The 18,647-nt window shown below is 38.6% G+C and overlaps 1 protein-coding gene across 2 annotated transcripts in view; it reads right to left on the bottom strand.

Annotated features, from left to right (window-relative positions):
- Positions 1–18,647, bottom strand: part of cdin1 (CDAN1 interacting nuclease 1) — a 153,570-nt gene that overhangs the window by 67,659 nt on the left and 67,264 nt on the right. For both annotated transcript variants that reach the window (XM_020529206.2, XM_048600168.1), the window contains 3 exons: positions 15,586–15,665; positions 15,135–15,184; positions 8,969–9,036 (listed from right to left, as the gene is read on the bottom strand). In XM_020529206.2, the coding sequence (XP_020384795.2) occupies positions 8,969–9,036; positions 15,135–15,184; positions 15,586–15,665 (198 nt within the window). The remainder of the gene's footprint in view (positions 1–8,968; positions 9,037–15,134; positions 15,185–15,585; positions 15,666–18,647) is intronic.

The raw sequence follows: 18,647 nt of genomic DNA, 5'->3' as shown, positions 1-18,647 counted from the left end.
ACCTGTGGCTGTCAATGATACAGATATCTCAGCAATCTCTTTCCTTGCTTCCCACAAAATTCTGGAATACACCTTGATCAGGTCCCAGGGATTTATCTACCTAATGCATTTTAAGGCCTCCAGCACCTGCTCTTCTGTAATATGGACAAGTGAAACATCACTATTTATTTCCACAAATTCCCTAGCTTCTATGTCCTTCTCCACAGTAAATACTGACATGAAATATTTGTTTAATCTCTCACCCATCTCCTCTGGTTTCACACATAGATAGCCTCGGTAAATCCTTTAGGGGTCCTGTTCTCTCCCTAGTTACTCTTTTGCTGTTAATGTAGAATATCTTTGGATTCTCTTTAACACTATTTACCAAAGCTATCTCATGTCCCCTTTTTGCCGTCCTGATTTCCCTCTTGAAGATACTCCTACTGCTCTTATACAGCTCTAGGGATTCACTTGATCCCAGCTGTCTATACCTGACATATATCTCCTGGTTTTTTGAGAAGAAGCTCAATTTTTTTTTTAGTCATCCAGCATTTTCTACATGTACCAGCATTGCCCTTCGTACTAACAGGAACATACTGTCTCTGAACTCTTGTTATCTCATTTTGAAGGCCTCCCACTTTCCAACTGTCCTTTTACCTGCAAACAGCATGTCTAATCAACTTTTGAAAGTTCCTGCCTAATACCATCAAAACTGGCATTACTCCAATTTTGAATATTAACATTAAGATCAAGTTTATTCTTTTAGATAACTATTTTAAAACTAATAGAATGATGATAACTTGCCCCAAAGTGCTCCCCCACTGACACCTGAATCACTTGCCCTTTTGAGTTTCCCAAGAGAAGGTTAGGTTTTGCTCCTTCTATTGTAGGTACAGCCACATGCTATGTAAGAAAATGTTCTTGTACACACTTACATCCCTCTCCATCCAAGCCCTTAGCACGATGGCAGTCCTAGTCTAAGTTTGCCAAGTTATATATTCAATGATGGTATATCCACAACCTAACAACCAATCATTTGATCATATAATCAGACATGTACTGTTTTCTGATCTGATCTGAATATCATCTTACACCTAGCTACAAATGGTCAGGAAGGAGAGATCACATCCAGAGAGTGACACTGCCTGAGTGAATAACATAGTTTGGGAGGCAGTGTGGGAATAGAACTGGTAAATCCTTCTTTTCTTTCTCCTGTTTTAAAAGTTTAAAATTCAGTAGTCTAGTGAAAAGGTTAATAAGGTAGCTGACTCAGCTGACTGAGGGACAATTATCAGTAAATCATTTGAAGCCTGAATAGTGCCTCAACAGGTGCTTCAATAGGTCTCAACTACTGCTGATGCTTGACTAGTGCAAGTCATTTCAGCTCTGTTTCAGAGACTGCCTGTTGAAAGCATGCAACTAGTAAGCTGCACACAGATACCACATCTCGTGTGAGATACAACCTGACTGAGTATACAGTTTGGGAAATTTGCAAAAAGCATGGGAATTTGGTGCAGAGGGGAAGAGATTTTTTTTGCTTGCATTTTTGGTTCCTAGTTTATAAGGGTCTTTAAAAGGATAAATTGAAGCCCAGGAGACTGGGGGCTCAGCACAAAAGAAAGAGTGACAGCATAGGAAAACCATATTTTTGTTGGTTGGTAATAGCTACTAATTTGACTCTATTATATCTTACTTTCAGACTGAAAGTAAACAGGGGAGATATGTAAAGGTTACAAACTAAAAGACTTGCAAGAAGTTTTTAAAAATCACATGAAGAACTAGGTAAATAAAACAGGCAGGGTGAAGCAATGTATTGTATCTGCATGATGTGGGAGCTAGCGGACCCCATTGTGGTTCACAGTGGCCACATCTATAGCAAGTGTTCGTTGCTTGAGGAATTCCAGCTCAGAGTTGATGAGCTGGGGTCTGAGCTCCGAACACCATGACACATCAGGAACAGAAAGAGTTAGCTGGACACCATGTTTCAGGAGGCAGACACACCCCATAGATTAACTACCTTGAATTCACTCAGTGATCAGGGACAGCGCAGTGCGACCACAAGCAAGGTAGGTAGAGGGATCCAGGAGGCAGTGCTGAAGGAGTATCAGCCTTTGAGCTTGTCTAATAAGTTTGAGATTCTTGCTTCCTGTAGGTATGACAGTGGGGGTTGTAGGGAGGATAAACAAATTGACCACATCACCACGGTACAGGGCGCCATTTAAGAGGGGAGAGAAAAGAGGAATGTAGTTGTCATCGGGGATGTATAGTCAGGGGAACTGACACTGTAATCTGTGGCCAGGATTGAGTCCCAAAGGCGATATTGCCTGTCTGATGCCTGGGTTCAGGATATCTTATTTGGGTTGCAGAGGAACTTGGAATGAGGAAGGGAAAAATCCAGTTGTTGTGGCTCAGGTAGGTACCAATGATATAGGCAGAAAGAGGAACGAGGTTCTGCTGAGGGAATATGAGCAGCTAGAGGCTAAATTAAAAAGCAGAATCAAAATTGTAGTAATCTCTGGATTACTACCTGATCCAGGAGCTAATTGGCACAGGGTCAATCAGATCAAGGAAATAAATGTTTAGTTCAAAGATTGTATGGGTTTGACTTCATGGGATATCAGTACCAGTGCTGAGGAGGGAGCTATTCTGATGGGACAGGGTCCACCTAAATCACGCTGAGACCAGAGTCCTGGCAAATTGCATAACTAGGGTTTTAAACTAGACAGCAGAGAATGTGGTTTCAGTTGCATGGAAAATATTTCCAAAAGGGGAGGAGGGCTCAGCAGAGGTTTTAGAAATTTTCAGAACAAGTCATGAGACACAGAGTATGGAAAGGGTTGGGGTTCTAACTTCAGGCACAACAGACAACTACAAGGATGGCAGTCAACACAGGACTGAGGATGTTGTAGTTAAATGCACGCAGTATATGAAACAATATAAATTGACTTATAGCGCAGATTGAAATTGGTGGGTACAATGTTGGTATCACAAAGACATGGCTCTGATAAGATAGGACTGGGAACTAAATATCCAAAGATACATGTCCTTTTGAAAGGACAAGCAGATGGGCAGAGGGATAGGGTTGACTCGTTAGTAAGAAATGAAATTAAAGTCAGCATAAATAAACAAAATAGAGTCAGAAGGTACAGAATCTGTGGGGGTACAGTTCAGGAACTGCAAAGGGAAAAAGACCCTTATGAGATAACAAGGTGTGGAGCTGGATGACAGGCCAGGCAGCATCAGAGGAGTAGGAAGGTTGATGTTTTGGGTCTGGACCCTTCTTCAGAAATGGGGGAGGGGAAAGAAGTAGAAAGAGGGGGAGGCGGTGATAGAAGGTAGATAGTGGAGCAGATAGGTGGAGAGAAGATGGACAGGTCAAGGAGGTGGGGATGAAGCAAGTAGAGGTGAGTGTAGGTAGGGAGTTGGGATGGGGATTGGTCAGTGAGGTGGGAGGGAAGACGGACAGGTCAAGGTGGTGGGGATGAAGCTAGCAGAGGTGAGTGTAGGTAGGGAGTTGGGATGGGGGATTGGTCAGTGAGGTGGGAGCAGCGGATAGGTGGGAGAAAAGATGGACAGGTCAAGGAGGCAGGGACAAAAGTGGGGGGGGCTGATCTTGGGATGAAGTCGGGGGTGGGGAGATTTTGAGACTTGTAAAGTCCACATTGAAGCCATTGGGTTGTAGGGTTCCCAGGCAGAATATGAGGCGCTGTTCCTCCAGTTTTTGGGTGGCATCATTGTGACACTGGAAGAGGCCCAGGATGAACATGTTGTCCAAGGAGTTGGGAGGGGGAGTTGAAGTGGTTCGCGACTGGGAAGTGTTGTCGTTTGTCACGAACCAAGCATAGGTGCTCCTCAAAGCGGTCTCCAAGCCTCCGCTTGGTTTCCCCGATGTACATCGGGAACAGCGGATACAATATACCACATTAACGAATGTGCAGGTGAACATCTGTTTAACGTGGAAGGTTTTCTTGGGGCCTGGGATGGAGGTGCAGGGGGAAGTGTAGGGGCGGTTGCAGGGAAAGATGCCGGGGGTGGTGGGGCTAGTGGGGAGTGTGGAGCGGACAAGGGAGTCGCGGAGAGAGCGGTCCCTCTGGAAGGCAGATAAGGGTGGGGAGGGAAATATATCCTTGGTAGTGGGGTCAGATTGCAGGTGGCGGAAGTGGCGGAGAATGATGCGTTGAATCCGGAGGTTGATGGGGTGATACGTGAGGACAAGGGGGATTCTGTCTTTGTTATTATTGCGGGGAGGGGGTGTGAGGGCTGAGGTGCTGAGGGCTGAAATGGAAGGGATGCGATCGAGGACGTTTTCGACCACTGTGGAGGGGAAGGAAATTGCGGTCCTTGAAAAACGAGGACATCTGGGATGTCCAGGAGTGGAACGCCTCACCTTGGGAGCAGATGCCGCAGAGGCGAAGGAATTGGGAATAGGGGATAGCATTCTTGCAGGAAGGTGGGTGAGAAGACCCTTATGAGAGTTATGTACAGGCCATGTAGCAGTACGCAGGATGTGAGGTAGCAAACAAATCAGGAGATAGGAAAGGCATGTAATATTACAACACTCTTGGGGACTTCAATATGCAAGTGGACTGGGAAAATCAGGTTGATAATAGATCCCAAGAAAAGGAATTTGTGGAATGTCGATCAGATATTTTTGGAGCAGCTTGTGGTAGAGTCCGTAAGGGAACGGGCAATTCTGGATTTGGTTACATGTACGAGGCAGACTTGATTAGGGAACTTAAGGTGAAAGAACCCCTAGGGGTCAGAGACCATACTATGATAGAATTCACCTTGCAGTTTATGAAGGAGAAGGTGAAATCAGATGCAACATTACCACGATTCAGTAAACATAACTACAAAAACTTGAGGTAGGAGCTGGCCAGAGTTGAAAAGAAGGGGAGCCTCGCAGGGAAGACAGTGGAGTAGCGATGGCAGGAGTTTTTGGGGTAATTCAGGAGGCACAGCAGAAATTGATCCCAAGAAAGAAGATGAGGCAAACATGGCTGACAAGGGAAGTCAAGGACAGCATAAAAGCAATAGAAAAAGCATACAAAGATTACTGGGAAGCCTTTAAAAGGCAGAGAACAACTGAAAAAGCAATATTGCAAGAGCTTTTTTTTAGTTATATAAAAGGTAAGAGAGAGGCAAGAGTGTATTGGCCAACACTAAGAAGAAGGTGGCATGCAAACTGAAAGGTCTGATGGTGGATAAATCATCCAGACAGATGGACTGCATTCCAGAATTCTGTAGGAGATAGCTGAGGAGATTCTGGAGGCATTCAAGTGATCTTTCAGGAATCACTGGAGTCAGGGAGGGTGCCAGAGGACTGGAAAATGCCTAATGTCACACACCTGTTAAGAGGTGGGGGAGACAGAAGACAGGAAATTATAGACCAGTTGGCCTATCTTGGTCACAGGTAAGGTTTTAGAGTCCAATATTAAGGATGAGATTGCAGAGTACTTGAAGTGCATGGTAAAACAGGGCTGAGTCAGCATGGCTTTGTCAAGGGGAGGTCATGCCTAACAAATCTGTTAGAATTCTTTGAGGAGGTAATGAGCAAGTTAAACATAGGAGAGTCAGTAGACGTGATCCATTTGGATTTCCAGAAGTCCTTTAACAAGGTATAGCACAGGAGGCTGCTAAACAAGACAAGAGCCCATGGTGTGAGGGGCAAGGTACTAGCATGGATGGCGGATTGGCTGGCTAGCAGAAGGCAGAGAATGGGGAAAAAAAGTATATTTTTCAGGATGGCGGATGGTGACTAGTGGAGTCACTATTGGGACCACAACTATTCAAGTTATACATTAACGATCTGGACGAAGAAACTGAGGGCATTGTTGCTACATGTGCAGACAATACAAAGATGCATGGTAGGACAGGCAGTGTTGAGGAAGCGGGGAGGCTGCGGAAGGATCCGGACAGGCTAGCATAGTGGCAGATGGAACACAATGTGGGAAAGTGTGACGTTAGGTACTTTGGTAGGAAGAATAGAAGCATAAACTATTTTCTAAATGGGGAAAAGCTTCAGAAATCTGAAGCACAAAGAACTAGAGTACAAGAGCAGTGATGTCCTGCTGTCCAAGGCTTTGGTCAGACCGCATTTGAAATAGCATGAGCAGATTTTGGCCCTGTATCTGACAAAGAATGTGCTGGCATTGGAGGAGGTCCACATAAGGTTTATAAGAATGATCCCAGAGATGAAGGGCTTGTCATATGAGGAGTGGTTGAGGACTCTGAGTTTGAACTTGATAGAGTTTAGAAAGATGGGGGGAGATCTCTTCAAATTTAGAGAGTACTGAGAGGCCTAGATAGAGTGGAAGTGGAGAAGATGTTTCCACCAGTAAGAGAGACTACGATGCAAAGGCACGGCCTCAGAGCAAAAGGATAATCTTTTAGAACTGAGGTGAGGAGGAATTTCTTCAGCCAGAGGGTGGTGAATCTGTGGAACTCATCGCTGCAGAAGGCTGTGGAGGCCAAGTCATTGCGTATTTGCAAAAAAGAAATAGATAGGTTCTTTATTAGTAAGAGGATCAAGGGTTACTAGGAGAAGACAGGAGAATGGGGTTGAGAAACATATCAGTCACAATCAAACAGTGCAGCAAACTCAATGGGCCAAATGACTAATTCTGCTCTTATATCTCATAGTCTTATAGGTCCAATTATGTACCTCTTCTAAGTTTTAATAGGCAATTTTAAATCACTTTAGTGAGAACAGGCCAAATATGAATTGTTTATTGACAGACAAAGCAAATAAATGTACAAAGTAAAAATAGGAATCTAAATTAATTGCTTCAATTAACCTTAAATTGCTCTTCTTGAAGAAGGAGAATAATAAATGTGCTAACTCTCCCAGAATTAGTGGTGAAATACTCTATATTGGCCAGAGTAGGATTAAAACAGACCATGTCGTAGATGGGTTTGTTTGGCACCTTGACATTGTTTGGCACAATCAACTACATAGACTTTTTCGACACTTTCATCCAGTTTTTGTTGCTCTTACTACAGGAAATACCTGCACCAACTCTCTGAATCCTTCATAATTCCACAACTCACCAACATACCTGTCAATATAATCAACTACTAACTTCTAACCATAGTGAAATCTCTAGATGCATCTCATTGAGGGTCAAGTGAAAAGATCATCATAATGACAATGTGTGGATATTTTTTAAAAAACTAAAGATGAGATAATTAATCATTAATTTGTTTTAAAACATTAAGAAATCAAATTTTCAATACCTGGGCTATTAACAGATATGTTCTTCATTATATTTGTGACTACAGAAATAACAAAGCAGAACTTTAATTAAAAACATACTGCTTAAATGCAACCCAGCTCCAAATTTTACCAAGGGAACATGGTCAAAACATTGAATATGTGACACGTGAGCAGGTAGGAAAAGCTATAAACGAATAAACAGGAAGCAAAGTGTTGATCATGGAGATGAATCCCACACAAACCTACACAAGTCACTCATTTGCTTTTATCCATAGCTTCTGAAAAGGAACCAGGGACTGACTAAATACATAATTGTTGATTCACATCATTTTTGAGAAGAAATGAATATAATTCGGAAAATCAGTTAAATTTTACAAAGAAAATTATTCATTTAACTTTATTAAATGCTTTAAAGAGGTTTCTAATACACAAGTCCATCCTGTTCATCTAGATGAGGGATAAAATTGTGTGCGTCAGTCTCGGAGTTAAAAATCTAACAGAAGGCTTGAATCATTGGTATTTTCAGTTTTACTTTATAAATTGCTTATGTGAACAACGCACAGAAAAGAAGAGTGCAATACATAGATAAAGGGAGTTGCTGTTCCCAAGTTCCTATTGTGGAACCACAACACCAATCTTCTTCGAAAATGAGGCAGACAATTTACTGAAATGTGAAAATACGTTTTGAATATCCTCTTCTGTCATATTACTACTACTCACCAAAATGCCCAAAAGGACAACAAGCTGTCCAAATATTCCCCACTCCCAATGCTCAATAACCCAGGGCTCCAACTAATCTTTGTGCTAAGTATTAGTGCTCCGAGTTCAATGTCGTTGAACCTAAATGTATGGATTTGCATCAACGTACTGAACCACAGAAGATACACATATCTGTGAATACAACATAGGCAGTGGGATGTCACAACCCCAGAAAATATATACTCTTCGTTCAATCAAAACAAATTGTACCAATCAAGCAAGAGTAATGTGTTGGACTTCAGGAATGTGCCGTACCAAGTCAGACAAGAAATTCAATGATTAATCGATGTTACACACCAACAAACATTTTTTTCCCCTCCCTGTTTTCTGTGATAATTTATGACCAACGACGGGGGGCTATGAATAAACTGTAATTCTACAATGGAAGGCAATTTAATTTTGTTTCAAATACTTTATATTTGTGCTTAAAAGCAACAGCACAAATGATTATACTAATGAAAGAGAAAATAAATTTCTAGAATCAATTATCTACTCAAAGAATTCCAATAGCCACTAGGACTGAAAATGATTTTCTATAAGTGCAAAAATGCAAGTAGCCAAAGTTTTTAAGCAAGTCACCATCCCAAGAATCGAACAAATAACCTTTAGTTTATCTTCCTTCCAAAATACTTTCTACATATTAAATGGTTGCTTCCTGCTACTCTCTGATATGTAAACCATCTCTTAAGCATATTTCCCTGTGCTACATTTTAAGTCTCTAAAGGCAAAGATCATACGTATAATCTCAGGCTAGCAAAAGTATTACAGCAGCGGATATTAAAAAGGTATTTTCCAACTACTTATTCCATAAAATATTAATTACAAGTTTGTACGTGTACTGTATAGAAGAGCATTCGGTATCCGATTTCCTGTCTAGTCCTAAATCAATATAAGATAACATGCACAGCATCAATCATCTCAGCTTTTCTTTCAGGCTTACAGATAAAATGCACATATTGTACTTCTCCTTCAAGTAACAGCTGTGAAATAAATCGTTGATGATCAAATTCTTACCTAAAAAGGACAGTCTTTTTCTTTGCAACTTTTCACGGAGCAGAATTTCATGCTCCTGTCCAATTGCACTATAGATAGCTGGTTAAGGAAGGGACGTATGTTGAAATAATGGTTGGTCAGAAAATATTGCTTTCAGTATTTTTAACTACGCACTGCACTGGATAAACAATAAGATAATCAATGCTGATATAAATCCTTGGGTGGTTCATGTGAAGCATTTGGGCTAATTAAGGCAAGTTAACGTTTTGTTACATGGGAAAGATTAATTTCAATAATATTGCTAAATAGATCACATGCTAAGGCTACATAATTTGTTCAGCGTTACCTTCATTAGAACATAAAATATCAAGATAACCTATTCAACAAACATGTTATACAAAACTAAAAGAATTATTTCAAACTATGATTTAAACTCTTGCAAAGATTCATAGCAACAGGTCAACGTATAAATTAATTAAGCTATTAAAGAGCAATAAGAAAATAAAATTTACATGAATCAGTGTGCAATGTCTTACAATGGTGAAGCTGGTTGGTTTAAATAGTCCAAATTTTAGCTTGCTGGACTATTAGTCAATCTCAACCAGGTTATTTGATAGGCCATTATCATGATGTCATATAAGACTTAAGGCTAAAGGGATTATATTGGCTGGGGAAACCATTTCTGATATATGCTGTGAATATCATATAACTACAGCAACAGCACAAGGTAAGACTTTGTAAAGGAGTTTGGAACATTTCTAAGAGACTTGATAAGATGCTCCATAAATAGGAGTTAAGATTTTGTCTCATGGCTTTTACAGCAAGTGTATGAATTTGAGTGTAAAAATGATCAGACTTGCCAGTAACAATTGCATTGCTGAATTGCTCACTGGCACTCTCTCATTCAGGATCAGCTAAAGAATGCCATTTGGGCAAGGTAGCAATTAACTGTCAGCGCCTACAAAAACCATGTACGATCATAAGTCATTGCCTTCAAGTGAGAGACATATCGGGGAGGGAAAAGAGAAAAAGACCAAACTAAATAAATATGTATAAAAATATCTCAGGTACTGAAAAAACAGTAGCTGATGCCATTAAATAATTGTGGCATCATTGCTACATGGTCTACAAGGGAAAAAAACAACACACCTGTAAACCATTCTCAGCAACTTTCCAGAAATAACCTACTATTTTTGGAAAATCCGTCTCCTGGCATTTAGGCTGAAGTCAACATCATTTTGTCATTGCTACTTCTCGTATATTTAAATAGCTATATTTAAAATCATTATACAATCCTTCACAAAGTGTTATCTTTGCAAAATCTAACTTGAAATTGATTTTTTAAAAATCATCTGCCCATTAAAGCTTAGAATTCTCAATTTTAAACAGATTAATTTTAGTCTTTATGAACTAAATTATTCAAATATCAATATTATAAGTAAGCATTTTCTTAAATTTTAAAAGAAACACTGTATAAAGAATATTGATTCTTTACAACAGCTTTTGTTAATAACATATGCATTATATACACTTCCAGGGGTGGACTGTAAAATTGTTCAATTGCTCATTTTGTTCACTGTAATGTCAATGGGAGGTCTTCCAATAGAAATCGCAATGTTAATTTCATAACCCACTTGTATTGTTAGCTCATCAAATAGTATTTCCTTTCCCCAAATTATTAAAACTACTTGTGAAACAAATGAGCTTGTATTTTTATTTCTCAGTGATTGAAATAGCTCATGAACAAAGTATGCTTTAAATAAGAAAAAAAGTCCAGCTGTTTTTTAAACTCAAAAGTTTCAGAAATAAAATTAAGAAGCAGCATGGGAAAGACATATGACCTTCTGCTAGTTATCATAAATGAATCAAACTGTTGTATGCAAAATTAAAAGGATCATTGTGATGGCAGCTGCATTTAAAGAGACATTATGTACTTATAACATGAAAAGGATTATAATCAATTTTATCATCCCTTTCACTTCAGATTATATATTAATCAATTCTGAAAACAGTGAATTCTGAAAACAGTGAATTCTGCAAATGCCGTCAGGATAGTAGTTGAGAGTTTATTGATAATAGAAACAAAAATGAGGAGATTAAATTCATAACTGAGTTGATAGCATTTTTATTAAATTGTGAAGCTTTAGCTGTGTTATACAAATTCAATTTCCTCACATAATTGCTATGTTGTTTTTCCTTCCTCTATAATGTTACCAGTATTCATGGTCTGCCTCATTAAAAAAAGAACCGGTCAAAATAAAGATAAAACAACAACAGTATTAACACAATTTCTGATCTTTAAAGTGACCTGATAGCAGAGGGCCACATATTAGCATAAACATGAACACAGAACAGAATCATATAAGATTTTGCATGAAGCATTTCTGCTTCAATGTTGAACATCAACATCAAATCAAATTCAGCATACTAATCCACATGAATGATCTACTGTATTGTGGGGATTTTAGGCATGCCATAGAGGTGAGCTGAGTAAATGCAACTGGTAATCAGTGTGCCAGATGAAAGTAACAATGTATTGATGTGTTCTGGTTATTAAATGCTCATCAGGGTGCTTTTTTTAAGCTGTAACTGTCAGTAACTGATGAGGAAGAGACACGTTGCTATCACAAAATGACTTTAGCTGGGGGTGTTATCAACACCACTAGACAGGATCAAGTAAACCGTTCCCAACCTATCAATCAACAAAGATCACTTTACGCTGTTGTACTGATGCACAACATCAAAATATCTTATTCCAGCATTCCTTTGCTTGGAGGTCACACAAAGAATTATTCCCACAAATGTGCTTTATACAATAAAAGTAATAGAATAAATAAAATCAGTTAGTTTGTACTTACACTGATGTTTATTGATGTGTGTCTCAGATCGTCAAATCCCTCTGAACGAAAAAACTGCTCAACCCTCTCAATTCAATGACATGGGAAGGAAGGAATAATCACCCCATCAGAGAAAGGTCAGAATCAGGAGCAAAACATGAACAGCTGTTACTTGAACTGACAAAAAAATTCTAGTAAGACACTGTTACTGTGATCTCAGTGATGCCTAAAATATTCCATATAAAATGGTTCAATAAGAAAACCTTAGAATGGGTTACATTCAAGTTACAAGTGAGTGGCTAAGGCATATGGACATAGGGCTAAAAGAGCCACATGGGTTCATAAAGACTACAACTGCAATAAAGTATATCATGCAGAGGAAAAGTATCAGTGCAACCCTGACCTTGTGTAAAAAGAAACTTGCCAATAAAACCCAAGAATTTGAAGTTATGTGAAGTGCAATAGTATTGACAAGTATAATCTCAAAACAAATTGTTAAATCAGTTAAATGACAAATTTAATGCATAGATTATAGAATTACTGGAATTCTATAATCACTTGGGGGAACAAGTGGCAAGTAACAGTCATACTTTACAAATGCCAATAAACGCCCATCAACCTTACCATTCAATGACATCATCATTATCAACTTCTTGAGGGTTGCCATTGACCAGAAACTGAACTGGACTAGCCATATAAGTACAGAGGCTACAAATCCTGCAGTGAGTAATTCAACCCTTTACTCCCCAAAGCCTGTCCACCATCTACAAGGCACAAGCCAGGAACCTGATGGAATACTCCTCACTTGACTGGATGAGTGCAGCTCCAATTACACTTAAGAAGCTTGACATCATCCCAGGACAAAACAGCCTGCTTGATTGGCACAAAATCCTCAAACATTCACTCACTCCACCACTGTAGCAGCAGTGTGTACAATCTACAAGATGCATTGCAGAAATTCACCAGAAGATCCTTTCAAACCCACAACAACTTCCACTTCCATTTGGAAAGGCAAGAGCAGAAGTTACAAGAGAATACCACCACTTGCAAGATTCCCTCCAAACCACTCGCACCCAGACTTGGGCATATACTGCTGTACATTCAGTGTCACTGGGTCAAAATCTTGGAATTTCCTGCCCAAGCCATTGTGGATCTAACTACACAAAATGGAATGTTGCAGTTCAAGAAGGTAGATCACCACCACCTTCTCAAGGGCCCACGAGGGATGGTCAGTAAATGCTGGCCTAACCAGTGACACCCACACCCCGTGAATGAACAAAAAAAAAACTGGCATAGAATTCACAAAGCTGTTTACCTTCTGAACAGATATTATACATTAGTCTAACTTGTGTAATACGTCTACTTTTGAACAGCTGAATACAGTCATTAAAAGCATCACTAAGCAATTCAGGATGAGTGTTCATAATAAATACCAGCTGGAATAGAGTAGATCATTATAGAATTAACAAAATTTGCTAGGAAGAGAATAATTATTGAATCACAAGGATCAGATAACATCAAATCACTCCTGCTTCATTTTCACAGTCTGTAACATCACCAGCAATAAAAACAGAAGTTTTGGAGAAACTCAGTGGGTTTGGTAGGATATGTGGAGAGAGAAACAGAGGTAACACTGCAAGTCCAATAGAAAGCTGTTTATAGCATCTTAAGCTTGAGTAAATACTGCTAGAAGACCTGTTAGAACACTCCACTTCCTCCCCGCAATCACCCCCATGTCACCAAAGTGCTTGCTTTCCACATCTAAATATCAGCAAATCTGAAAGCATTGCTTTCATCTTCATCCATAAACCTCTGTCACTTACACCAACCTCTCCTTAGCCAATTAACTAAGGCTGAACCAGATTGTATAAAACCTTGATATTCTGCTCAAACTACAATTACATTTCAAATCTTCCGTCCTTAAGATCATCTTCTTCAACTCTGATATTCTGCTTGCCCCCTCCAGCACAGATTTTTATCAATATTCTGTTCCTTTAGGCTAGATTTATCTAACGTGGCCTTCTATCCCCTATTAACCTAGCTCCCTATACGGTGTGCTACAATACCTCTTGTTTATCTATCAATTGCCATTTTCCTGTTTGCAATGTTCTACATTAAAATTATGCACCCATCTTCATCACTATATCATCAATAGTTTTGGTCCACCTGCCATTAATAATCTCTTGCAGCCTCAAATATCAACAAGGAACTAATAATTCAAGCTCTCTGCCCAATCAGTGGTGGCACAGATTCTAGTTGGCTAAGTCTGACTCTTTGGAACTGCTTCCTTCAACTCCGTGTAACTTCACAATTAAGACTTTTTTTTAAAGCATATCTTTACACTCAAACCTTCAGGCAACCCCTCTGAAACATCCATCCATTCATTCATTCTTCATACCATTGTCCATCATATTTATTTCCGCACTCCAATTCAAGCATGATTCTTCATATTGAATGTGTTTATGAGGAATCCAAGTTGTTCATTTCTGGAATTTTCTTTTTTTAACAAAAATCAGTCAGTCCCCTATCAACTCAAGGAATAAAAAAATGGATTTCTCCAAAGCCTTTCAAACTCTTAAGATCCCTTAAAGTACATCACACTGAATGAAATATATTATCAAATAGTCACCGTTGTGATATAGAGAAATGCAGCAGTCAAACAGCAAAGTTTTTTTTGCTCTACTGTTAAATGTTTGCAGTAAGACTGGGGATCTCCCTTGCTCCTCTAAAGAAAAGAGACAGAACTTCTGTTTGACATCTTATCTGACAGCATGGCCCTCCCTTAACCCTGAACTGAAATGTCAACCCAGATTGTATTCAAAACACCGAGTTAAGTCTGGAAAATATTACCTTCTGATTGGAGCTGAATGCTATCATTGAGTCAATGCTGAAACCTCAGGAGATATGTGGTTAAATAAAATCAGGACAATTATTTTTAAAACTCATACTACAATATAAAAGTACGCTAATGCGAATTTATATTGGACACTCAAATGAAAGTCAAATCAAATGTCTTGCAGAGTTGCGTAAACATACGAGCAATCTAAGTTTTTATTAAAGACAGGTCTGAAAAATCTTGTAAATAGTACTGTTACAGTTTAGTTAAAGCCTTAAAGTAGTGAATTCTACAATTCTTTCCATCTTACAAAAACATCATGTTGTCCACACTGAATTTCTGCAGCTAAGAAGGAATAAGATTTGCTGTGACCCTTGTTGATTGAAAATACATGGATAGGGTATGAAACACATGTTATGTGAAGCAGAACTTGATGTCAAGTTAAGCTAGACACATCTCATCTACAGAGTCATAGCTCGTCAATTTCAGTCCTAAATTTTATGGAAAAAGATACTGTTTGATGCAGTCTACCAATGGTCCATAACAGGAGTCGTTCACCGTACACTGCAAGCAAATAAGAGATGAAAAACTGCATTAAAAATGTAGTCAGATAATCCACTGGTAAATCAGATAACTATTATGGCAAATAGTATTCCAAGAATTGCAATTACAATTTACAGTTCCCGAGTATGGTTCAAAAGACTGTCAAGGACTGTTCAATTTTAAAATGTAAAAAATACAACCTGCCTAGCTTGTATGAACAATAAAGCAAACTATTAAAAAGAAAAAAAAAAGCTTTTATACTCAAATAGTTTATAGGCTTTGCTGTGAACTCTGATCTGTATGAAGGTTTACAGTGACAGTAATTAAATGAAGTATAAAGTCTTTTACTTTAGCTGTGAGTGTGTGAACCGCTATTTAACACGAAATGTCACTAGAAAAGATAACTGTGATTAATACAGTACCTGATAGACTTGATTAGCTAGAACCCTGTCAGGAATCTGAGATGGGTCCCTTAACATGCCATTTATGACAGGTTTGCTCGCTAGATAGGGATAAAAAAAAGTTAATATATTGTGCTGTTCTATTTCAGATTACAGATAAAGTAGTGAATTTATCTTGCGTTGCACACAAAATGAATAGGTTACAATGCCTCTCAGCTTTTTGAACTCATTAAATCAATTTTATTTAACTAGTTTTCATAGAGCAAAGCTAAGTGAACATGCAATAATCCTGCAGGGATATACACTGAAAGGCATCAACTCAGGCCAACACCAGCAAACCAAATCCAATTGAAAATACAAATCGCGAGAATTATTTACAAACTGGTACAGCTCATTGAATAAACTGTTTTTATTTTCTAAAAATCTTCTTGTGGAAAATAGGAAAGATATTAGAAAGGTTTGCCTGAGTTCCAGAATTTTCTTCACAACTTCGATACAATAGGCAGTTTTCTCTTGATTTTAGTATGCATTTCTTAAACAAGCATTTAGATTTAAGACAACTTTCAGATGCATTGCGATTGTTGAATATCTAACAAAACAATTTGGTTTTTACTTCTTATAAATGTAACACAGTATGATCTCTACTATTGCCCTAGCAATACAAATAAAGTCCAACTTCACATATACTTCCCTACTCTTCACCATCTGCTCTGTTGGTACCAGCTACACGTCTAGGCAGCCTGCTTCAATGGAAACTAGATTGAAACTGCCCACTCTCATTTCAGTTGAAACCTTTAACAGATGTCAAACTAGACTGATTATCTCCAGATTGCAGAGATGAATGGTCAGTTTTGTCACATAGCGTGCCATTACTCTCCAAATTTTTTTAAAAAAAATTGATGACTTGAAAGAAGTCAAATGATGAAACCAATGGCATGCGGGTTATTACCAAATACAGGATTTGAATGAGATCCTAAACTTTCATTGGTTTCAAACAGCTGCCTGAACTTTAACATTACATATTTTACATATATGCACCTGTGCACATACCATGTGCTATCTATTTTCAGATAGTACGAGCCAATATTAGTTATCTCCAAATACTTTAGTCTTGATATATGGCTTCATTCACAAAAGGGATATTAAATGCATTGCAAAGTCAAGAGATGTAAAATGTAATTTTGTTAGAGTTTAAGGAAGTACTTGCATTTATAGAAGCTCCCATCTCATCTCAAAGTCATTTTCATCTAATAAATTACTTTTTTGAAATATAGTTATGTTGTAATATGGTCATTTTGGCAGGCTACTTGGGCACAGCAAGTTCCAACAAACTGAAAATTAACCAACGAATCAGTTTTTAAGTGTTGTTGTTAGTGAGGACACTGGTAGAACTCTATCGTCTTTTTCTAATAGTCCAGCCGGGAGTGCACCAGTGGGAGAGGCAAGCTGAATCTCAGTTCAGTGTCTCAGTTAAAAGAATATTGGCTCAGTCAGATCTTTTCCCCTTTTGAGAAAGTGAGTAATTTCGAGGGATGGTGAAGAGCATTTAAAAAATTACTACAGAAAGAGGTCAAAAATGCAAATTAATTCTTACATGGATGCAAACTATTGAAAGAGTGTGTTAAAATTTGTTAACTTTTGCTAGTTAAATGATGTCACTTTTTCATAAAAAAAAAATCAAAATACTAATTAAAAAAAAACGACCTCCTGTAAAAATTCTCATGCATTACATCCAAGGCTGTAGTTTTTCTCAAAACAAGAGTGAAATCATGTGGATGCTGAAACTCCAGAATAAACACAGGGAACGGTGGAAATATTCAACAGGTTTGGCAGCAAGTGTGCACCAGGGGAGGCAATGCCCTAGTGGTATTATCACTGGACTGTTAAGCCAGAGACCCAGATAATGTTCTGGGGACCCAGGTTCAAATCCCGCCATGGCAGCTGGTGAAATTTGAATTCAATAAATATCTGGAATTAAGAATCTAATGATGACCATTGCCGACTGTCGGAAAAACCCATCTGGTTCATTAATGCCCTTTAGGTAAGGAAACTGCCATCCTCACCTGGTCTGGCCTACATGTGATTCCAGACCCGCAGCAATGTGGTGACTCTTAATTGCCCTCTGGGCAACTAGGGATGGGCAATAAATGCTGCCTGGCCAGTGACATCCTCATCCCATGAATGGAATAAGGAAGAACAAAAGCAAAAGTAAACTTTCAGGCTAGTGACCCTTGAGGAGACTTGATCATCTTCGATGGAGTTTCTATTTGTTTCTTTTACCTTGTTTATCATCAATGTTTTCTGTTTCCTTTCTCACTTTTGTTAATTTCAAAATTCTCTTTTAGAAACACTTGCCCTTGATCAGCAACCATCTCCAGCTTTGACTGGTTCTGCTTGGATTTCAGCTGGAATTCTATCCTTTATGCTTTGAATCCAACCACGATTATATCTATCTCCAAAATATTCCGCGTGCTTTGAACCACCATTCTTGTAGTATCCCCAAACACTCATTCAACATGATATACCACCATCATATCCAACTCTTGATTTCTCTTCAAATTCACTATATCTCAAAACTGCTCTAGTCTGCAGTTCCACCTCATCTGTTACCTTATTCAGCACTTTACCAATAAACTTTATTTTTTCCATTTCAGGTATCAAGAATCAAATATTTCACCAATTCATGGATGCTCAAACATCTGCTTGATTAATCTTCATCTTCACTTTCTTTTGACTCTATCCTTTTTCCATTCTCACTAATTACTGTGATTTCACAATTCCCTCTAATATTCCCTACTGACCCTGAACAGTCACTTCTCTGTAAAGGTGTCAGCATCATCGCCTTACCACCCCTCAACACAATGAGTTTTAAGCTTAACATAATGCCGAGCTTTTCTACAGCTGTCTTCATACCCTGTTAGAGAATTTCTTCTAATACGCGACTAACCGGACTGCAGCTGTCAGACTTCGAGGTAAAGAGAACTTTTTATTTGTGATATCACTGAGAGTCTTTGGTATGTAATCTTTGTTAGCGTTGACTCTCAGTGATATCACAAATAAAAAGTTCTCTTTACCTCGAAGTC

This window comes from Rhincodon typus, chromosome 8 (assembly GCF_021869965.1).
Source record: "Rhincodon typus isolate 14 chromosome 8, sRhiTyp1.1, whole genome shotgun sequence".
NCBI classification, from domain to species: Eukaryota; Metazoa; Chordata; class Chondrichthyes; order Orectolobiformes; family Rhincodontidae; genus Rhincodon; species Rhincodon typus.
The sequence above is the reverse complement of the archived record's forward strand: the minus strand, read 5'-3'. Positions and strand labels throughout refer to the sequence as shown.